The following is a 17,715-nucleotide window of genomic DNA, read 5'->3' on the forward strand; positions in this document are numbered from 1 at the left end:
GCCAAGAGTTCAAGACCAGCCTGGGCAATAAAGGGAGACCCCATCTCTACAAAAAAAATTAAAATTAGCTACACATGGTGGCTCCCAGCTATTTGGAAGGCTGAGGAGGGAGGATGTCTTAAGTCTGGGAGGCAGAGGAGGCTGCAGTGAGCTGAGATCAGACCACTGGACTCCAGCCTGGGCGACAAAGCAAGACCCTGTCTCTAAATGAATGAATAAATAAATAAATAATAAAGGTATCGGAAACTGGCCGTTCATAGACGACCCAGCAGTAAACCTGAGTGTTTCACGCGTCTTCCTGGCAGACTTTCTCAGGCGTTTGCTTACAAACACATTCCTCTTTCATAAAAGTATATTATTTATTGGATTTTTTCCTAATTACAAATGTAAGACATTCATTTAAAAATATCGACTTACACAAATGTGTTTAGTCATTCCACAGATGTTTCACACTAGGCCGTGAGGCACAGACTAAGCAATGTGGCCAGAAACATTCTCCAAAGCAAGAAAAAGGCACCATCATCTCCTCACCCAGGACCAGTGCTGCTCTCCTTCTGGGCTGCTCCACGCCTCTGTCTCTACAGATTCACTCATGCGTGTGGACATCCCTTCCTATGGCACGTGCATGTGTTTGCGTGTGTCATATGCGTGCATGTATTTATGTGTGAACGCGTGTATATAAAGACATGCACATTAGTCCTTTAATCGCCTGATTTTCTCTTGTTCACGGCACTCGCCACCATCTGAGACCATCATATTCCTGTTTGTCTCCCTCCCTGTCTTTCACACTCAGCTGTAAGCCCACAGGAGGGAGGTTTCATCCTGTACCACCCCGCCCACCACCCTAACCCAGCAGCTAACACAGTCCCTGGTGCTCAGTGAATGAGGAGTTCGAGTCACAAGTGTGGTGCTTTTTCCGTCGTCATCCTCAGTGAAAATGATTCTCTTGACTTTTGTCCTTTGTAGGATTTTATTTTGTATTCATTCATTTATTTATTTTTTGAGACTTGGTCTAGCTCTGTAGCCCAGTCTAGAATACACTGGCATGATCTCAGCTCAGTACAACCTCCACCTCCCAGGCTCAAGAGATCCCCCTGCCTCAGCACCGCAACCCCCACCCCGCCACAAAGTAGCTGAGACGACAGGTGCGTGCCACCATGTCGGGCTAATTTTTCTGTACTTGGAGAGACAGGGTTTCACCTTGTTGCCCAGGCTGGTCTCAAACTCCTAGACTCAAGCAATCCACCCACCTCGGCCTCTCAAAATGCTGGGATTACTGGTGTCTACCAGTGCGCCCAGACTCTTCGTGCATTTTTTAAAATTCCCTCTGCTAAGCAGAGGACAGTGCTGCTGAGAATGCCAGGCCTTACATATTCCTACGTGGGATGGGTGGGCGACGCTGCCCGCCCAAGCCCTGGTATCAGTCTGCATGGCTCCCAACATGTTTCTCAGAATGGTACATGAAGTCCCATGCCGTGGGGGGGGTGAATGGGGCCCTCGCCCACCTAGTTGAGCAAATCTCTTTTAGGAACCATGATGCCAACAGTTCTCTCCACCTTGGCCCTGCCCCGATTCCTATTTGGCGGACAGCTTTTATTTGAGGGGCAAAGTTCTCGTTAACTCTTGATGTGCCTCGGTCGGCTGAGGAGCCACGAAAAATGTCTTAGCAAAATTCCTGTGTCTCAGCAGGGAAGAGGTTAGGCAGTCCCAAGACCTTGGGCAGGCCGGCGTGAAGGCATGGCCTGGTCCATGCAAGAGAAGGTTTCAGATCAGCTTGTGAACACTTACAGTCCCTCCTCAGTGGATGGATGCATGGAAGGACAGATGGAGGGGTGGGATGAAGGAAGGAGAGGAGAAAGGAGGGAGGGAGAGAGGGAGGGAGGAAGGCAAGAAAGGAGGAACAGAGGGAGGAAGGAAGGGGAGAGAAAAAGAAAACCAGTTGGTATTTATTTGGTAAAATAGTTCACAGGCCTTGGTTAGAAACCACTTTCAGCGTCTGGAGGAGGAAGGGGTTTGATAGAAGGACTTGGAGGCCTCTTTACACAGTAGATGGGAGTGAAGGTGACAGAAGCCACTGGAAATAGCAGGAGGTTGGGCGTGCTGGAACTTTGGGAAACGGCTGCCAATCCTCAGCTCCTGCTACACCCAAGCGGGTGGGCCTGGAGAGGATGCTGGAGACCCTGGCACAGCCTTGGGCCTGCCTGCAGCAGGTGCTGGAGAACAAGGAGTCTCCACTCTTGTGCCTGTCAGCGCTCATGTGAAGGCAGCTTGGGGTCAGGGTCTAAGGGAGCGAGGGGTATGTGGTCTCCAGGCTTCCAGGCTCCCGGGCTTCAGGTGGGGCTGAGAAGGGTTGAGACATCAACACACGACAGAACAGACAGAACAGAACAGAACAGGGCACCGCCTCCCTTAAATGTTAAAAGTCTGCCGGACATGAGGGTGAAATACATCCCATCAGTGTGTTCAGCACTGAACTCATGGCCTGAGCCTGACTCCGTGCCAGGTGGGGCTTGGGATTCAGCAGTGAACAAGACAGCCCTGAGCACGCAGCCTCATGCGGGGATGGGCCAGGAAGAAAGCACAGAACACAAAGGGAGGGGGTGGGGGCTGGGCTTCCTGCAGACGGAGCTGCAGTTTGGGGTCATGGAAAGGCTGCAGAGAAGGATGGTGGTGACGGCTGCATGGCAGCGTGGATACCTAGCGCCACTGAACTGTGTGCTACATGGGACATTGTATGTCATGTCTGTTTTACCGCCATGAAGAATAATAATCTAAAAGGATGTTTCCAGAAAAAAGAATGACCTAGAGTCAGGGCCCATTTAGAGGGTGCGCTCTGAGGCAGTGGCCTTGGCGATGCCCGCCGTGGGTTAGGAGGAGCTGGTTATTTGGAGTTTGCTTCCCTTGCTGTTTTAAAATCTCAGATGTCTCATCTCAGAAAATAAGTGGGCGAGGTGACAGCTGTGTGGATCGGCTTCGTTAAATCATTGCATGCTGTGCATCGTGTGTGAATATATACACACACATATATCAAAATAGCACATCGTACCCACAAACGAATACAGTTATGATTGGTCCATTCGAAGTAATATTAATACAAATAAAAACAAATTTTTAAAAAGAAGGAGCCAGCTACACAGGCTCTGGGAAGGGGCTCTCCAGAGCCAGAGCAGAGAGCCAGCCTGAGGCCAGGGTGGCCAGAGCCACGTGAAAGGCACCACGGGTGTGAAACAAACATGGGTGTGAAAGAAGTCAGAGAGGCTGCGGCAGGGCAGGCCCGGCCAAGAGGTGGGGGAGGGAGGAGGTGAGAGTCAGGAGGTGGGAAGCTGAGCTCTCTCCCTCCGCCTGCCGGGGCCCCTCACCCCTCTTCAGCGGCACTTCCTCCTTACTCTCTACAGGCTGATCTCTGCAGGGTCCCTCTGGTCTCCATCCAAGGCCAGTTCTTTTTCTCACTTTCCACCATGCCTGGGTGAGCTGATCCTCAGGACCCTCAGCCAGGAGTTTGTCCATGGAGCTTCCAAATGCCTTTCCCCCCGTGCAAATTTCCTTTCCAGCCCACCTCATTTATCAAACCCCTCCCCTTCCTCCACTCAGGTGTACCTCAGGAGCCTCAGCAGCTCACACTGACCTCAGCTTCATTTCTGTCACCAGTTCTTCCTCCTGTACCCCAATCTCTGCGAAGCACCAGCAGCTACCCTTTGACCCAAGCCTGAAACTTAGTGTGCTCTCGTATTTCCCCGTTTTATTTATGTCCCAGCAAAGCCTCTGAACTGTAACTCCAAGGTGTCCTTGAGTTCTGCTTACTACCTCTCCCCTCCAGTTTTACTACCTCTGCTCAAGGCCAGGTCACCAGGTTACCTCACCTGGTTAACCACCACAGCCTCCTCTTCACCCCCAGCCACTGGCATGTCCCCCTGGGCCCTGCCCTGCAGGCAGTGAGAAGTTGGCCAAGGGTATCCGGCAAAGTGAGACCCATTCATATACAGACTGTGAGGGTGTGGTGAGCCTCTGGGACCTGGACACAGCCCAGCACTGTTGCAACTCATAATGCGTGGGAGCCACGTCTGCAGGGGAGTCTGGGAGTGAGTCTTGAGCCCCAGGAGCACCTGGGAGACTGTGAAGGGCCCCAGCAGGAATGAACCTGCAGACCACCTGTGATTTCTCCAAGCATAGATCTTTCTTTCTAGTTGGAGAAAGCAACAAAAGGAATGAAGACCCCTCGTAGTTCTATGACACTTGCAAGCGTTTGCCTCATTGGGAACCTCAGCACAGAAGAGATTATTATCTCCGAGTTAACAGTGAGGAAAGGGACTTGCCTAAGGCCACATCAGAGTCAGACTCTGCATCCTGGGACCTCTACAGCACTCAGGGTCACCTGAACATGGCCATTGCGGGGGTGACTTTCTCCTAAATCACCAGCACTCACTGATGGCGTGTGTGCTGAACATCCAGCGGGCTGTGTGCATTCAGCCGCAGGGGAAGCACCGGGAGGGAGAATGCTTTCTGCTCGTTGTGACTCACACAGGCTTGGATGAGACACTCTGGGAAGATTCTAATTTCAGATCCGGGGGTGGAGGCTGCAGTATATTTTCGCCTCCACTGTTTGCCTCGCTCAGCAGCAAAGCCAGGTCGTCTGTACCCTGAGCTGGGCCAGGAGTAGACTGGGCAATGGGGTTTGAAATAGAAAGGCAAATCCAAATGACACCAATCCTTGAGGCTAAACTTGGTAAAGGGCAGACTAAAAGCATCCTCCCTGGGACAGAGGTTTGTGAATGGAAACCAGAGGTCTGCAGAGCTGCGTGTAAGCCAGAGCTCTAGCAGGGGCCAGAAGTGGTTTCTGGATGCTGTTTGTTTTCCATTTTTTTTTTTTTTTTAACTTGGAGAGTTGAGAGTTGGGATATGATAAGCTTTGCTGCCAGGCAGACTGGGGTGTTGGCACCACCTTTTGGAGAAGCTGGGTTGGAAGCCCTGCAGCAGGAAGATAGCACGGGCCAGGGAAGGGGACTCGGCAGCGTCCTGCAGCCTGGGGCAGGGCCATAGCCGGCTCCTGCAGGGCTGGATCACGGGGGTGCTTCTGACATGCTGGTTCAAGCAAGAGGCCAGCTGGGATAGGGAGGTATAGACTCATTGTGAGGAGCCAGAGAGGGGCATCCAGGCCTCGGCTTCAGATGGACCTCCTGGCCCGGCAGGGAGGGCATGGCAGGGCCAGCTCAGTGTCTCCCAGGGCCTGCCCTTGGTCTCTCTGGGGCATCTTTTTGCAGAGTCAACTCTGGCCCACCCCGTGTGAGCTGTGTCATCTGCAGAAATGCTCCTGATGGGTGGTGTCTCCTCCACTTTGGTCCAGGCTGGGTGAGGGGCCCTCTCTGCTCAGGGCTGCCCTGATGAGTACACCTCTCAGACCTACTCGGTGATCTTCCTGTCTGCTGTGACCTCCCAGGGGGCCAGGAATCCCATGGATTTCAGCTCCCAGCCCGGGGCTCTGCACATCTGGGCTGAATGAGTTAGTCAGTCCCCTCCAGAATGGGCAAGGGGGCCGAGAGGAAAGAAGGAATGGGGACCCCTCCCTCCCAGCCTCACCTTCCCTCTTCACAGAGTTGGAAATCCATCTCGAAAGCCCTGGACAGACCTGCCCTGCAGACTTCTTGAAGACACTGCTAGTCTCTGGGGGCAGGAGGGATCTCTTTAGACTCTTCCAAGCCTGTTGCGTTGGGACCCAGTGCTGGCCAGCTGCCTTCCTGGCAGGTGCAAGGAAGGATGCCATTGACCGCAGTGTTTGTAGGGGTGACACAGACGTCAGGGGAAAAGCTGTCTGTGCGATCTCCCATGGGGAACACAGGCTCTCTGGCCTGTTTTCCCATCTGAGAAATGGGGATAATCGCACCCACCTAGCAGGTATGCTGTGAGTATTTAATAAAATACGGGCTTCCCTGACCCTGTATCTGCTCCTGACTATGTGCAAAGCCCCATACGCTGTGCTCCCATTTCTCAGACTCCCGCTTCGAATCACTGGCTCTTAGTCAAATGAATTTGTCAAGCATTTCTCGTCACCATATTTTAGAATGTCGCCTCTAATTTCAAAAACCCAGCCTCCTGGGCCCCCAGAACCCAGTGCAGGTACATATGTCTCCCCCAGAATAGTAAGCGGCAAAAATACATCCTTTAAAATAGAGGCTGGTTCCTGATTTGGGGGAGCAACTGCCAGCTCCGCCTGGCATGGTGCTAATTGATTTGTTTTCTTTGCTCCAATAATCCCTTCCTGTCAGCACTTTCCTCTCCCCATCTTTCCCGGCTCACTTTCCCGACTCGGCACTAAAAATAGCCCAGGCCCAGATGGCCGGGACCCAGGTTGGAGTCACTTCCTCGAGCTTTTCTCCTCTCACCGCTGTGTCACCACCTGCAGAGCCCAGGCCGAATGGAGGGTGTGGACTGTGTGGAAAGGGGCGGTGATGGAGAAGCAAGCCCTGTACCCAGAGCTCCCACTGGCTGTGTGTGAATAACGCCAAAGCCCATTCATTGGGATCACAGTCCCGGGGAAATGGCAGTGATGAAGACATGAGCACTGCCAGGCTGGGAGGCCGGCAGCAGAAGCAGAGCCACCAGGAGGACACCAGGGCCACCAGGCTGTAGCCTATGTATGCACAAGATGCTGGAGGGGTGAGAGGAAGGAGTGGAATAACTCCCAATCATAGAGGGCTTCCTGGAAGAGGTGACCTTTGAAATGAGCAGAACAGGGTGCTCAATGAGCAGATAACAAGGGGAAGAGCATCTGAGCATCAAAACAGGCTCACATATATGAACGAGAAACATTTCGTTGAGGTTGTTCAGAAAATTTAGAAGAAGCTATTTTGATCTGATCACACGTGGATTTTATGTCATTTTGAAAATTGAAGGTTTGGCTATGAGTCACCAGTGGCAGGGGTGGGGTGTCTTGGTCCCACCATACATTCCACCCAGAGGGAATAGTACACGTGCAAGTGGTCATCGGGATGCAAACGGCCTCCACTAATTGGAGGCACACAAGGAGTTTGCCATGGCTGTGATGCCAGGAGCCTGAGGGGTGGGAGGTGAGGCTGGACGAGAGGCAGGGCAGGGACCCCCACCTGCTTGCCCTGAAGGTCATGCTGTCCTCTGTGCCTGAAGCCCCATCCCCCAGGTCTACCAGTCCATTTTCCATCCATTCTTCAAGACTCAACTGGGTGTCACCACCTCCAGGAAGCCCTCCTACCTGCCTTTGTACCTGCCCAGCACCTGGGTACTCCGCAGAGCCCCGTGTTTACCTAAATTCTTGCTTGGACCATGTGGTTTTGCAATGTGGAAGAATGACTGAATGAATGAATGAACGAACGAACGAACGAGCCTTCATTCATGTGCAAAACTTTAAGTGGTGAAGACGAATAGGTGGAGGAGGTTTTTCTATGAGTTTTGCTCTCCCGGCTGCTTAAATGTTGATACTGTTTTCCTCCCAAAGCTGAAAAGCAAACAAATAATTCCCTTAGGACTTCGCAGACTGAGCTGGCATCGCTCATCCGCTTGTTCCTGGATGCATCCGTCGGGCAGGACTCACGGCCAGCTCCGTGTCAGCCCTGTTTTTTCTCAAGGTACAAAAATGGCGCATAGGCCAATTAGGAGGGCAGACACATAGTTGCCTGGTTGGAACATTTGGAAAACTGTATCATGGGGAAGGTGCTTTAATGAGGGGAATTTGAGGCTTCCCTGAGCAAATGGCATAGATGGAGCCAGATGTGGGGGTCAAAGTTGAATGGATGATGAATGAGCCCGAGGACTTCCTTCCTTCTTCTGGTTATCCGGGGAACCCACGCGCAGCGTATGCAGAAACTTGGGAGGGGCAAGTGGGGCACCGTGGCTCATGCCTGTCATCCCGGCACTTTGGGAGGCCAAGGCGGCTGGATCACCTGAGATCAGGAGTTTGAGACCAGCCTGGGCAACATGGTGAAACACCGTCTCTGTTAAAAATGCAAAAATTAGCCAGGTGTGGTGGTGGGTACCTATAATCCCAGCTACTCAGGAGGCTGAGGCAAGAGAATTGCTCGAACCTGGGAGGTGGAGGCTGCAGTGTGCTGAGATCGCACTGCTACACTCCAGCCTGGGCAACAAAGCGAGACTCTGTTTCAAAAAAACATAAGAAGAAGCAGAACCTTGGGAAGGAGAAGGATGATGGGGGCATGGCACAGGGACACAAGGCCCAGCTGACGGGGCTTCCCGGGGCCAGAGCTGGAGCTGTTTGAGCAACAAAATTTCAGAACAGTCTCCGATTACAAGTAAAGTGTCAAATATTCATGAGCTCGCATTAACATAAATAAATGATTGAATGAGTAAATCATGGAGGGGAAGAGACAAACCTCTCCACGCTAAAGAATTCCAAATCGTCGATGTGGCTCTTCCATGCTCGAGGTGGGTGTTAACTTCTACCCCTCAAGCGTGGGCTGTGCCTGGTGACTTTCTTCCTAGAGGACAGTGTGGAAAGGAGAAGAGTGTGGCTCCACCAGGGAGAGCCTGACACACAGGACCCCGGCTGGGAAGAGCAGCGCCATCAGTGGCGAGTCTGCCGATGGCCAGGCCCAGTGTGAGGCATCTCACTCATCCCTGCAGCCCTCCTCCCAAGAATCCCCAGCCCCATCTGATGCCCAGAAGAACATCGGACAGACCCACATGGGAGAGACATCCTCCAGCATGCCTGGCCAGCCCTCCTCAGAGCTCACAAGGTCATCCGGCACAAAGAAAGTCCCCAGACTGTCCCAGCTTATGATGTGCTGCGGTGTCCTGGAACAGGATAAGGGAATACTCAGGAATCTGGACAAAGCGTGGTGTCTGGAGAACACTGATGTGCCAATGCTGGCGTCCTCTTGTGGTGCATGTCCCAGGCTGATGCGAGGTGTTAATAACAGGGGAGCAGGGTGTGGTGTAGACAGGAACCCTGGGACTCAGCTAAAACGCCCCGTCCTGCAGGGGGCCCTGCAGAGTGTGGCAGAGAACAGGGCTCTGGAGTCAGATGCTCCACTCCCGACGTCGGCTCTGTCCTGACCATCCATGTGACCTCCCTGTGCCTCATTGTCCCCAGCCAGCAGGGAGCTCCCTGGGCTATCTGCAACTTTTCTGTAAATCTGAAACGATTGTATCCAAGTGAAAAACTAAATCCCTGCTGGTTCCGCCACTTAGGCTGATTGCTGTTATGTCCCACCAAGCTGCCTTCCGTTCTCATTTCTGGGCCCTTCCCCTTGATAAAGTCATACCTACTTCTCCAGTCACTTGCCACTAACAGAATTGTAACAGATGGCTTTCCCGTGTGTCAGTGTGGTGTGTGCAGTAGAATGCTTCCTTGTCATCTTGCACTGTCCTTTCATCGTGAGCACAGAAGCTCCCCAGTGGTTACGTGTTCTCTGCCAACATTATGACGTAATGGAAGGCTCCCCTCACCGGCCCTCAGCTCCTCCTCGTATTTTTTCCTATGGATAAACCACACCAAGAGGCACAGCTCTGAGCATGCACCACGTCCCCATTTCAGGGACCAAAGTTGTCCAAGGAATCGCTCTCCACGGAGGCCACGCTGGTCTCTGTCAGGCCCCTGGTGTGCTGGGAAGGCAGGGTTTTGTGCTGATGGAGATTAATGACCATAGCTGGGGAGTTCATGAAGGTTTCCCTGGAAGGAATCTATGGAATCACCATCATTCACTTAAAGGCAGGCGCAGTGTGCAGCCTATTGATTTTTGCTCCGTGAGCTTAATTGTCTTCTGGACATACCTTGCGGTCTGGGAAGGCCACCGTAGTCACCTCGTGCCATTGCCCACTGTCCTTCCCAGGAAAGCTGTGCTCATCTTCGGCAGGACTGGTCCCACCCAGCCCCGAGTGAGGCCCAGCTTCAATGCCCCATCCTGCATGGGCGCACCCATAGCATGTGGCTAAGAACAGTGCTCTGGACTCCAGTGTTTGACTCCAAAGGGATAGTTCCTTTGGGACTTGCTTTGGGTCCCCCGTTAGGACGAGAAACATGTCCAGTACAGCCGCAGCTGTTCTCCTGCCTCACCCCCATCCCTGCAGGCCCCAGTGCCTGTGTAGGCCAGGACTCTACATGTTTGTTGAATGAGGGAATGAACGAATAGACCCTGTGTGCTCGTAGGGTTGGAGTGAGGGGTGCACACTGAGTCTCTGGGTAACCTGGTTCAAATTCCATGGCTGTGTGACCTCAGGTAAGTTTTATCTGCCGCCTTGTCTGCCAATTGCAAAACAAAGTGGCCCCGGGGCCCCCGTGAGTGTCTGGGTCTCTGTCATTCCGAATGTAGAGATGTGATATCCTGAATCTCACCAAGCCACCAAATCCAGCCAGGATAAGGGGATCTCCTCCGAAATGACCCACTCCTGTGTGGCCCCTTTGAAAACCTAAACGAGCCCACCCCCTCCCTTCCTCACGCCTCCCTGGAGACCTCCCGCCCCAAATAGTAGGATCCCCAGTTGGCAGAGCTCTTGGGTGTATTTACTGGGGCTGCCGTGGCAAAGACCCACACACGTGGGGGCTGAAAATAGCAGCCGTGTATCCCCTCACAGTCTGGAGGCTGGGAGTCCAACATGTCTGCTGGGCTGGTTCCGTCTAGGGGTTCAGAGGGACTCTTCGTTCTGTACCACTCCCAGGTTTCTGTGCTGCTGGCAGTTCACAGCCGTGGTGACCTGCAGATGCGTCCCCCATCTCCGCCTCTGCCTGTGTGTCACCTTCTGTCTGCATTCCCACCTTCCCTCTCCTTATAAGGACACCCGTTATTGAATTTAGGGTCTACCGCAAATCCAGATGGCTTCATCCTGAGATGCTTAGCCACGTCTCCAAAGTCCCTATTTCCAAGTGAGATCAGTCACAAGTACTGGGGGTAGGGATGTTGACAAATCTTTCTGGGGTCACCATACAATCCACTGTACCTCTGAGGCCTGTTAGGCCTGAGCCCTGGCTGCTGCTCCAGCCCCATGTCTGCCTCCCCTCTCCATCCCTACATCAGCCCCTCGGGCCTGCCCCTGAGTTCCCCAGGGACCCCGGCTCAGCGTTCTCCTCTGCTGGAAGTAGTGGGCCCCACCCAGTCACTACCTCCCCATCTGTCCTGGTCCTGCTTTGGAGCAGCTGTCCCTGAGACAGAGCTTTAGACAGGGTCTCTGAGTGTTCACCTGTCTTGGCTCTCTGGAATGGATTCACATTCAGGGCAGAGGCCATGAACCCTGCATTTACAGTGGAGCCTCAGCGTCCAGAACAGTGCCCTGCACTCCATGAATGAATAAATGAATGAATGAATGAAAGGCTATGATTAGCACTGAGCCAGCTGGGTTTGGGTGGGACCTACCATTTCTGTGGTACCCCCTCTCTGATGTGTGGGGGGGCCCAGCCCAGGTACTTATGAATGAATGAATTAGTGAATGAATGAATGCATGAATGTATGGCTGCAGTTAGGCTGAGTCGGCTGAGTTGGGAGTGGACCTGCCATTTCTGGGCACCCCTCCCTGGTGTGTGAAACCAGGGCCAGACACTCCATGAATGAATAGATGAATGAGTGAATAAATGGCTGTGATTGGCACTGAGCCGGCCAGGTTGGGGATGGACCCGCCATTTCTGGGCACCCCTCCCAGGCACTTGATGAATGAATGGGTGAATGAGTGAATAAATGGCTGTGATCGGCACTGAGCCGGCCAGGTTGGGAGTGAACCCGCCATTTCTTGACATCTCCTCCCTGGTTGCAGGGGTGAGGGCCGGCCCGGGTACCCCGTGAATGGATGGCTACAGTTAGGCTGAGCCGGCCGGGCTGGGAACAGGCTGCCCTTCTGGGCACTCTTCCCTGGTGTCAGTGGTTGGGGAGAGGCGCTCCCTGCCCAGGCCTCACCACCCACTGTGTTTCAGGTTATCCTCGTCAGCTCCTCACTCAGTGACGGGGACCAGAGCCTATTCCTCAGCACGGACGAAGGCGCCACCTTTCAGAAGCAGCCCGTTCCCTTCTTCGTGGAAACACTGATTTTTCATCCCAAGGAGGAAGACAAGATCCTCGCCTACACAAGGGAGAGCAAGGTAAGATGTGTGGGTGCCACTGGCGTGCTCTGTGGGGCTGGGGTTCGCTCCACCCACCCAGAGGCGAGTGCCTGCTTGGAGCACGTGGGACCCAGAGCCCCTGGGCTGCTTGAGGAGGAGCCTCCCGGGGCTGCCAGCTGGGATGCTGGACCATCGCCCTCCTTGGTGCAACCTCGAGGGACCTCGCCTGCTTTGCTGTGCCGTGGGAGCTGAATGAAGTGGTGGTGGGTGGAGCATGGGGCTCAGAGGTTGGAGAGGAGCCAGTGAGTGGCAGGCGATGAGGATCATGCCCATCACCATCCCTCTCTGCCCACCAGTCACAAGGCCTTTCTCCACTTCTGGAACATTCCTGACACCCTCACCAGGCCTCACAGGGCCTTTCCCTCAGCCTGAAATCTCTTCCACCCTCACTAAGGGTGGTGGCTTGTTCTTCAGACCCCAAATCAGCATCCCCTCCTCTGGGAGCTGTATCTATGGGGCTCAGCAGAGAACTGAGGCCCCGTCCCCGGGAGAGTGGGGAGCTGGGGGCCACCCACGTGGGTTCTGAGGCTGGGGAGGGCTTTGTGGGAACAAATGGCCACAGGCTGCTGGCTTAGAGCAACAGAAACTTACTCTCTCACAGTCCTGGGGGCCCACAGTCCCAAACCAGTGTCGCTGGCCCAAGATCAAGGTGTCAGTGGGGCGCACTCCCACTGGGCTCTAGGGAGGAGTACGACCTGCCTCTTCCAGCTGTTGGCAGCTGCCAGTATCTCCTTCAGGGTGTCCTCACACCTCCCTCTGCCCCACCTCCACACTGCCTACTGTGTGTGTGCATGTGTGTGTGAGTGCATGGGTGTGCCATTGTGAGTGGGTGAGTGTGAATGTGTGTGTGGTGGGTGTGAACATGTGTGAAGGTGTTGGTTTGTAGCTGGTGGGGGTTAGTGTAAATGTGTGTGCCTGGGTGAATGTGTGTGAATGTGTGAATGTGAATGTGTTTGTGAATGTGGTGTGTAGGTGTGTGGGAGTCTGTTAATGTGTGTGTAAATGTGTATATGAGAGTAGGTGTGGATGTGAATGTGTGTTCACATATGTGTTCATGGGTGTGGGTGTGACTGTGAATGTATGAGCGTATGTGGCTGTGGGTGTGAAAGTGTATGTGAGTGGGTATGTGTGTGGGTGAAGTTGTGTTTGAGTGTGACAGCATGGATATAAGGGTGTATTTGAGTGTGTGAATGTGTGTGGATGTAAGAGGGTGATTGCATGAAAGTGTATGTGAGTTTGTGGGTGTGGGTGTGTTTAAGTGTGAGAATGGGTGAGTGTGGGTGTGGATGTGAGCATATGTGTGAAAGTGCATGTGAGTGGGGGTGTGGATGGGGGTGTGCATGTGTGAGAGCCTGTGAGTGTGTGGTTATTTGGAAGTGTGAAACTGTATGTGAGCATGTTGGGGTGTGGGTATGTGAGTGTGAGAGCCTATGTGAGCGTGTGTGGGTATTTGTAGGAGTGTACACGAGTGTGTGTGGGTGAGAGCCTATGTGAGCATGTGTGGTGTTTGTGTGAGTGTGCATGAGTGTGTAGGTGAGTGCATGTGTGAGTGTGTGTGTGCGTGTGTGTGTGTGAATCTCCCTCTGCCCCTGCTTTCTGTAAGGACTTGGGATTTTGTTTGGGGCCCATGCAGATAGCCTGGGTAATCTTCACATCTGGAGACCTCAACAGTCCCATCTGCAGGCTCCCTTTCTGCCCTGTGAGGTGATGGCTACAGGTTCTAAGGATTAGGACATGGATACCTTTTGGGGCCACTCTGAACCTAGCACCTCTGCCCAATTGGAGGTGTGGGCTGCACAGTTGCAGGAAGGGTTCCAGTAGGAGGCCCAGCTCTGGGTGGAACAACTGAGCCAAACTGGGCTGAATGGTCAGGGAACAAGAGGAATAGCACATGTCTGTCTCTCTCCAGTGCACTGAGGCTTCCCACAGGCTGACTCCAACCGGAGGCTAGAGGAAAAAGGTCAGTCTCAGGGCCAGCGAAGGGTGGATCTGTCTACATAGGTCAGCTCCCAGGGTCAGAGAAGGGTTGGAAAGAGCCAGCATGAACCTGGAGGGCAAACGGAAGCCGCCCACATCGGCAGCCTTCCCTGTGCACCCTAGGCCAGCTTGGGCCCCAGCATTTTACACTCTTCCATGCTCCTGTGCTTCTCTTTCTCAACACTGATCACCATGGGTATCTGTTAGTCCATATCCACGTTACTGTAAAGAACTACCTGAGACTGATTTACAAAGAAAGAGGTTTAATTGACTCAAAGTTCTGCATGGGTGAGGAGGCCTCAGGAAACTTAATCATGGTGGAAGGGGAAGGGGAAGCAGGCATCATCTTCACAAGACATCAGGAGAGAGAGAGCGCAGGTTGGGAACTCAAAAATACTTTTAAACCATCAGATCTCATGAGAAGTCACTCACTATCACACAAGAACAGTGTGGGGGAAACTGCCCCTGTGAGCCAGTCACCTCCCACCAGGTTCATTCCTCCATGCATGGGAATTACAATTTGAGATGAGATTTGGGTGGGACACAGAGCCAAACCATGTCAGGTAACTATATATTTGTGCAATCATTTGATTATTGTCTATACCCAATATACACACTTGGGGCAAGCTCCTTGAAGGCAGGGAAGGTGTCTGGTCTTTTTCACCATTTTAATCTAAATTGTCTGGCTGAAAATATTAGTTGGATGAATAGATTGAGGGTGGGTGGGTAGATGGATGAATGGGTAAGGAGAGATGGACAGATGAATGAATGGATAGATATATAGATGATGGATAGATGGATGGGGATGGATGGGTGGGTGGATAGATGGATGGATGGGTAGATGGGGATGGATGGTGGATGGGTGTAGGGTGGGTGGATGGATGGATGGGGATGGATGGGTGGGTAGATGGATGGATGAATGGGGATGGATGGGAGGGTGGATAGATGGATGGTTGGGTAGATGGATGGGTGGATGGGTGGATGGGGATGGATGGCAGATGGGTGTAGGGTGGGTGGATGGATGGATGGGTGGGTGGATGGGTGGATGTGGATGGATGGTGGATGGGTGTAGGATAGATGGGTGGATGGATGGGAGGATGGATGAATGGATGGATGGGGATAGATGGGTGGGTAGATGAATGGATGGGTGGATGAGTGGATGGGGGTAGATGGATGGATGGGTGGATGAGTGGATGGGGATGGATGGTGGATGGATGTAGGGTGGGTGGATGGATGGATGGATGGATAGAAGGTTGATGGGGATGGATGGGTGGGTGGATGGATGGGTGGATGAGGATGGATGGATGAGTGGATGGATGGGTGGGTAGATGAATGGGTAGATGGATGGGTGGATGGGTAGATGGGGATGGATGGTGGATACGTGTAGAGTGGATGGATGGATGGGTACATGAATAGATGGGTAGATGGATGGATGAATGGATGGATGGGAATGGATGGGAAAATTGGGATGAATGGGTAGATGAGTGGGTAGATGGATGGGGATGGATGGATAGGTAGGGGATGGATAGGGATGGATGGATGGTGGATGGGTGGATGGATGGATGGATGAATGGATGGGTAAATGGGGATGAATGGGTGGATGAATGGGTGGGCGGATGGGGATGGATGGATAGGTGGTTGCATGGGTGGGTGGACAGATGGATGGATGGGTAGATGGGGATGGATGGATGGGTGGATGGGGATGGATGGATGGGTAGATGGGTGGGTGGATGGGGATGGATGGATAGGTGGTTGCATGGGTGGGTGGACAGTTGGATGGGTGGATGGATGGATGATAGATGGATGGATGGGTGGATGAATGGATAGATGGATGGTGGATGGATGGATGGGGGTGGTAGATGGATAGATGTGTGGATGAATGGAAGATGGATGGATAGATGGGTGGATAGGGATGGATGATGGATGGATGGACAGATGGATGGATAGATGGATGGTGGATGGATGATGGATGAATGGCAGACAGTTTGTTAGATGAATGAATGATAAATTTCTACCAATAGGGACTGTCCAGGTGAGTGGTCCACAAGTGAAGATTCCTGGCTGGGCTTTGCCATGGCTCTCGACAGGACCTGGCCCCCTTGCCAAGGTTTGGTCTTCCCTGACTGGTGTCTGCATTTCCCAGCTTCCTGGGCTGCCTCTTTGCTCCTGGCACCTTCCTTGAGGATAGCTTGTGCTTCTGGGTATTAATAGCGCTACTTAGCCTTCCATGTAATTAGACTAAAGCACAATCACGGAGACTTATTTTCCCGCAGAAATTGACTGCATTGCAATTGCTCTTTAATTTATGGTGCCCTGAAAAATTAATGGAGCTGAAATCTCAGTTATTTGCTTTGGTTCTTTTCTGACTTAAGGAAAGAAAAAGGCTTAGTTGCAGCTGTAAGGAATGAGGAATTTGAGGGAATTAATAACAATGACAACAGGGCTTCAGTTTTCGAGGGGGCTGTGCAGTTCTTCAAGGCTCTCTAATTCCCGGGAAGCAGGGTGGTGTGGTGGAACACACCAGCTTTGGCTCCAACAAATCAGGTGTATTAGGCAGCCATCGGCAGCAATCACACTGAGTAACACAGCCCCAGGCTCAATGGCTTACAGAAAAAGCATTATTTCTTCTTCCTGGGGCTCTGTGGGTTACCTAGGGCTCTTGTTGGCTTTGCTGGGATTGGCTGGATGAGGCCCCTGGTTGCTGGTGGAGTTTGGGTCTGTACAGGACTCTTACGCAGGGAGCATGCTATTCTCATGGCGGAGGGCAGAGGCTCCAGGGTTACAGAGCAAACTATAAACGCAGCTTTAGCATACAGCTTTGACCCGGGAAACACCACCTCCCCTCACTCCAGCCAAGCCTAGAGTCAGTGGAGTGGACACAGTGACTCCGTTCCAAGGATTTGCAGATTTGTGCAAAGCCAAAGGCTTCCTCCCTTTCCTTCCCTACCTCGTCCTTCCCAGATGCCGGCCCTGCCTCCAGCGAACACCTGTCCACCTACCCTCAGACTGCCCTGTTCCGTGACTGCACGATGCTTCTCTTACACTCATTACAGTATGGGTCACTCTGAGGCTGCTTTACTTGGAGCCTGGACAGCCTTCCTGGGTGAACAGCATAATGCACATTTCTTCCAAGCCTCAGCCGACCACAGCAGGCCCTTGGGATTGGCAGTCGGTGAGAGCCCAGCAGTCCCTTCCCACACCAGCTTCCTGGGGGCTGCTGACGTGAAGCTGGCCAACCTGTTTTCAGTGTGCTTGGTCCTCAGACCTGCTTGTTAAGGCAGAGCCTTGGGTACTTCTAGAAGCATAAACTCACTTTTCTATTTTATTGTATTTTATTCCCCATCAAGCACTTCTTCCCGGCACTGTGAGAAATTGATCTGAGCCCAGGATTGCCTTTCAGAAACTTAGTAGGGCAGAGAAGACACCTTTGGGTGGCCAATCAGGGAAGACTTCTTGGAGGAGGAATGTTTGAACAGGGGCTTAAAGAATGGATCAGAATGTATGTTTACTTTTGAATACATCGTCAGAGCAATAAAGATGATCACCTATGACAAGAAAGAAAAAAAAACCCTCACAGTCCCCCCCAACCTTAGTTTGCATTTATCCATATTAAAGAAATAGTAAAAGTGCTGGCAGTGGGTGGGAGGAGATCCCTAATATGGGGTGAA

At 52.7% G+C, this 17,715-nt stretch overlaps 1 protein-coding gene across 10 annotated transcripts in view; it reads left to right on the forward strand.

Moving 5' to 3' along the window:
* SORCS2 (sortilin related VPS10 domain containing receptor 2) overlaps positions 1-17,715 on the forward strand; it is a 575,162-nt gene that overhangs the window by 452,055 nt on the left and 105,392 nt on the right. For all 10 annotated transcript variants that reach the window (XM_035294142.3, XM_035294144.3, XM_035294143.3 and 7 more), the window contains exon 4: positions 11,885-12,049. In XM_035294142.3, the coding sequence (XP_035150033.3) occupies positions 11,885-12,049 (165 nt within the window). The remainder of the gene's footprint in view (positions 1-11,884; positions 12,050-17,715) is intronic.

Source organism: Callithrix jacchus, chromosome 3 (assembly GCF_049354715.1).
Source record: "Callithrix jacchus isolate 240 chromosome 3, calJac240_pri, whole genome shotgun sequence".
In the NCBI taxonomy this organism is placed as follows: domain Eukaryota; kingdom Metazoa; phylum Chordata; class Mammalia; order Primates; family Cebidae; genus Callithrix; species Callithrix jacchus.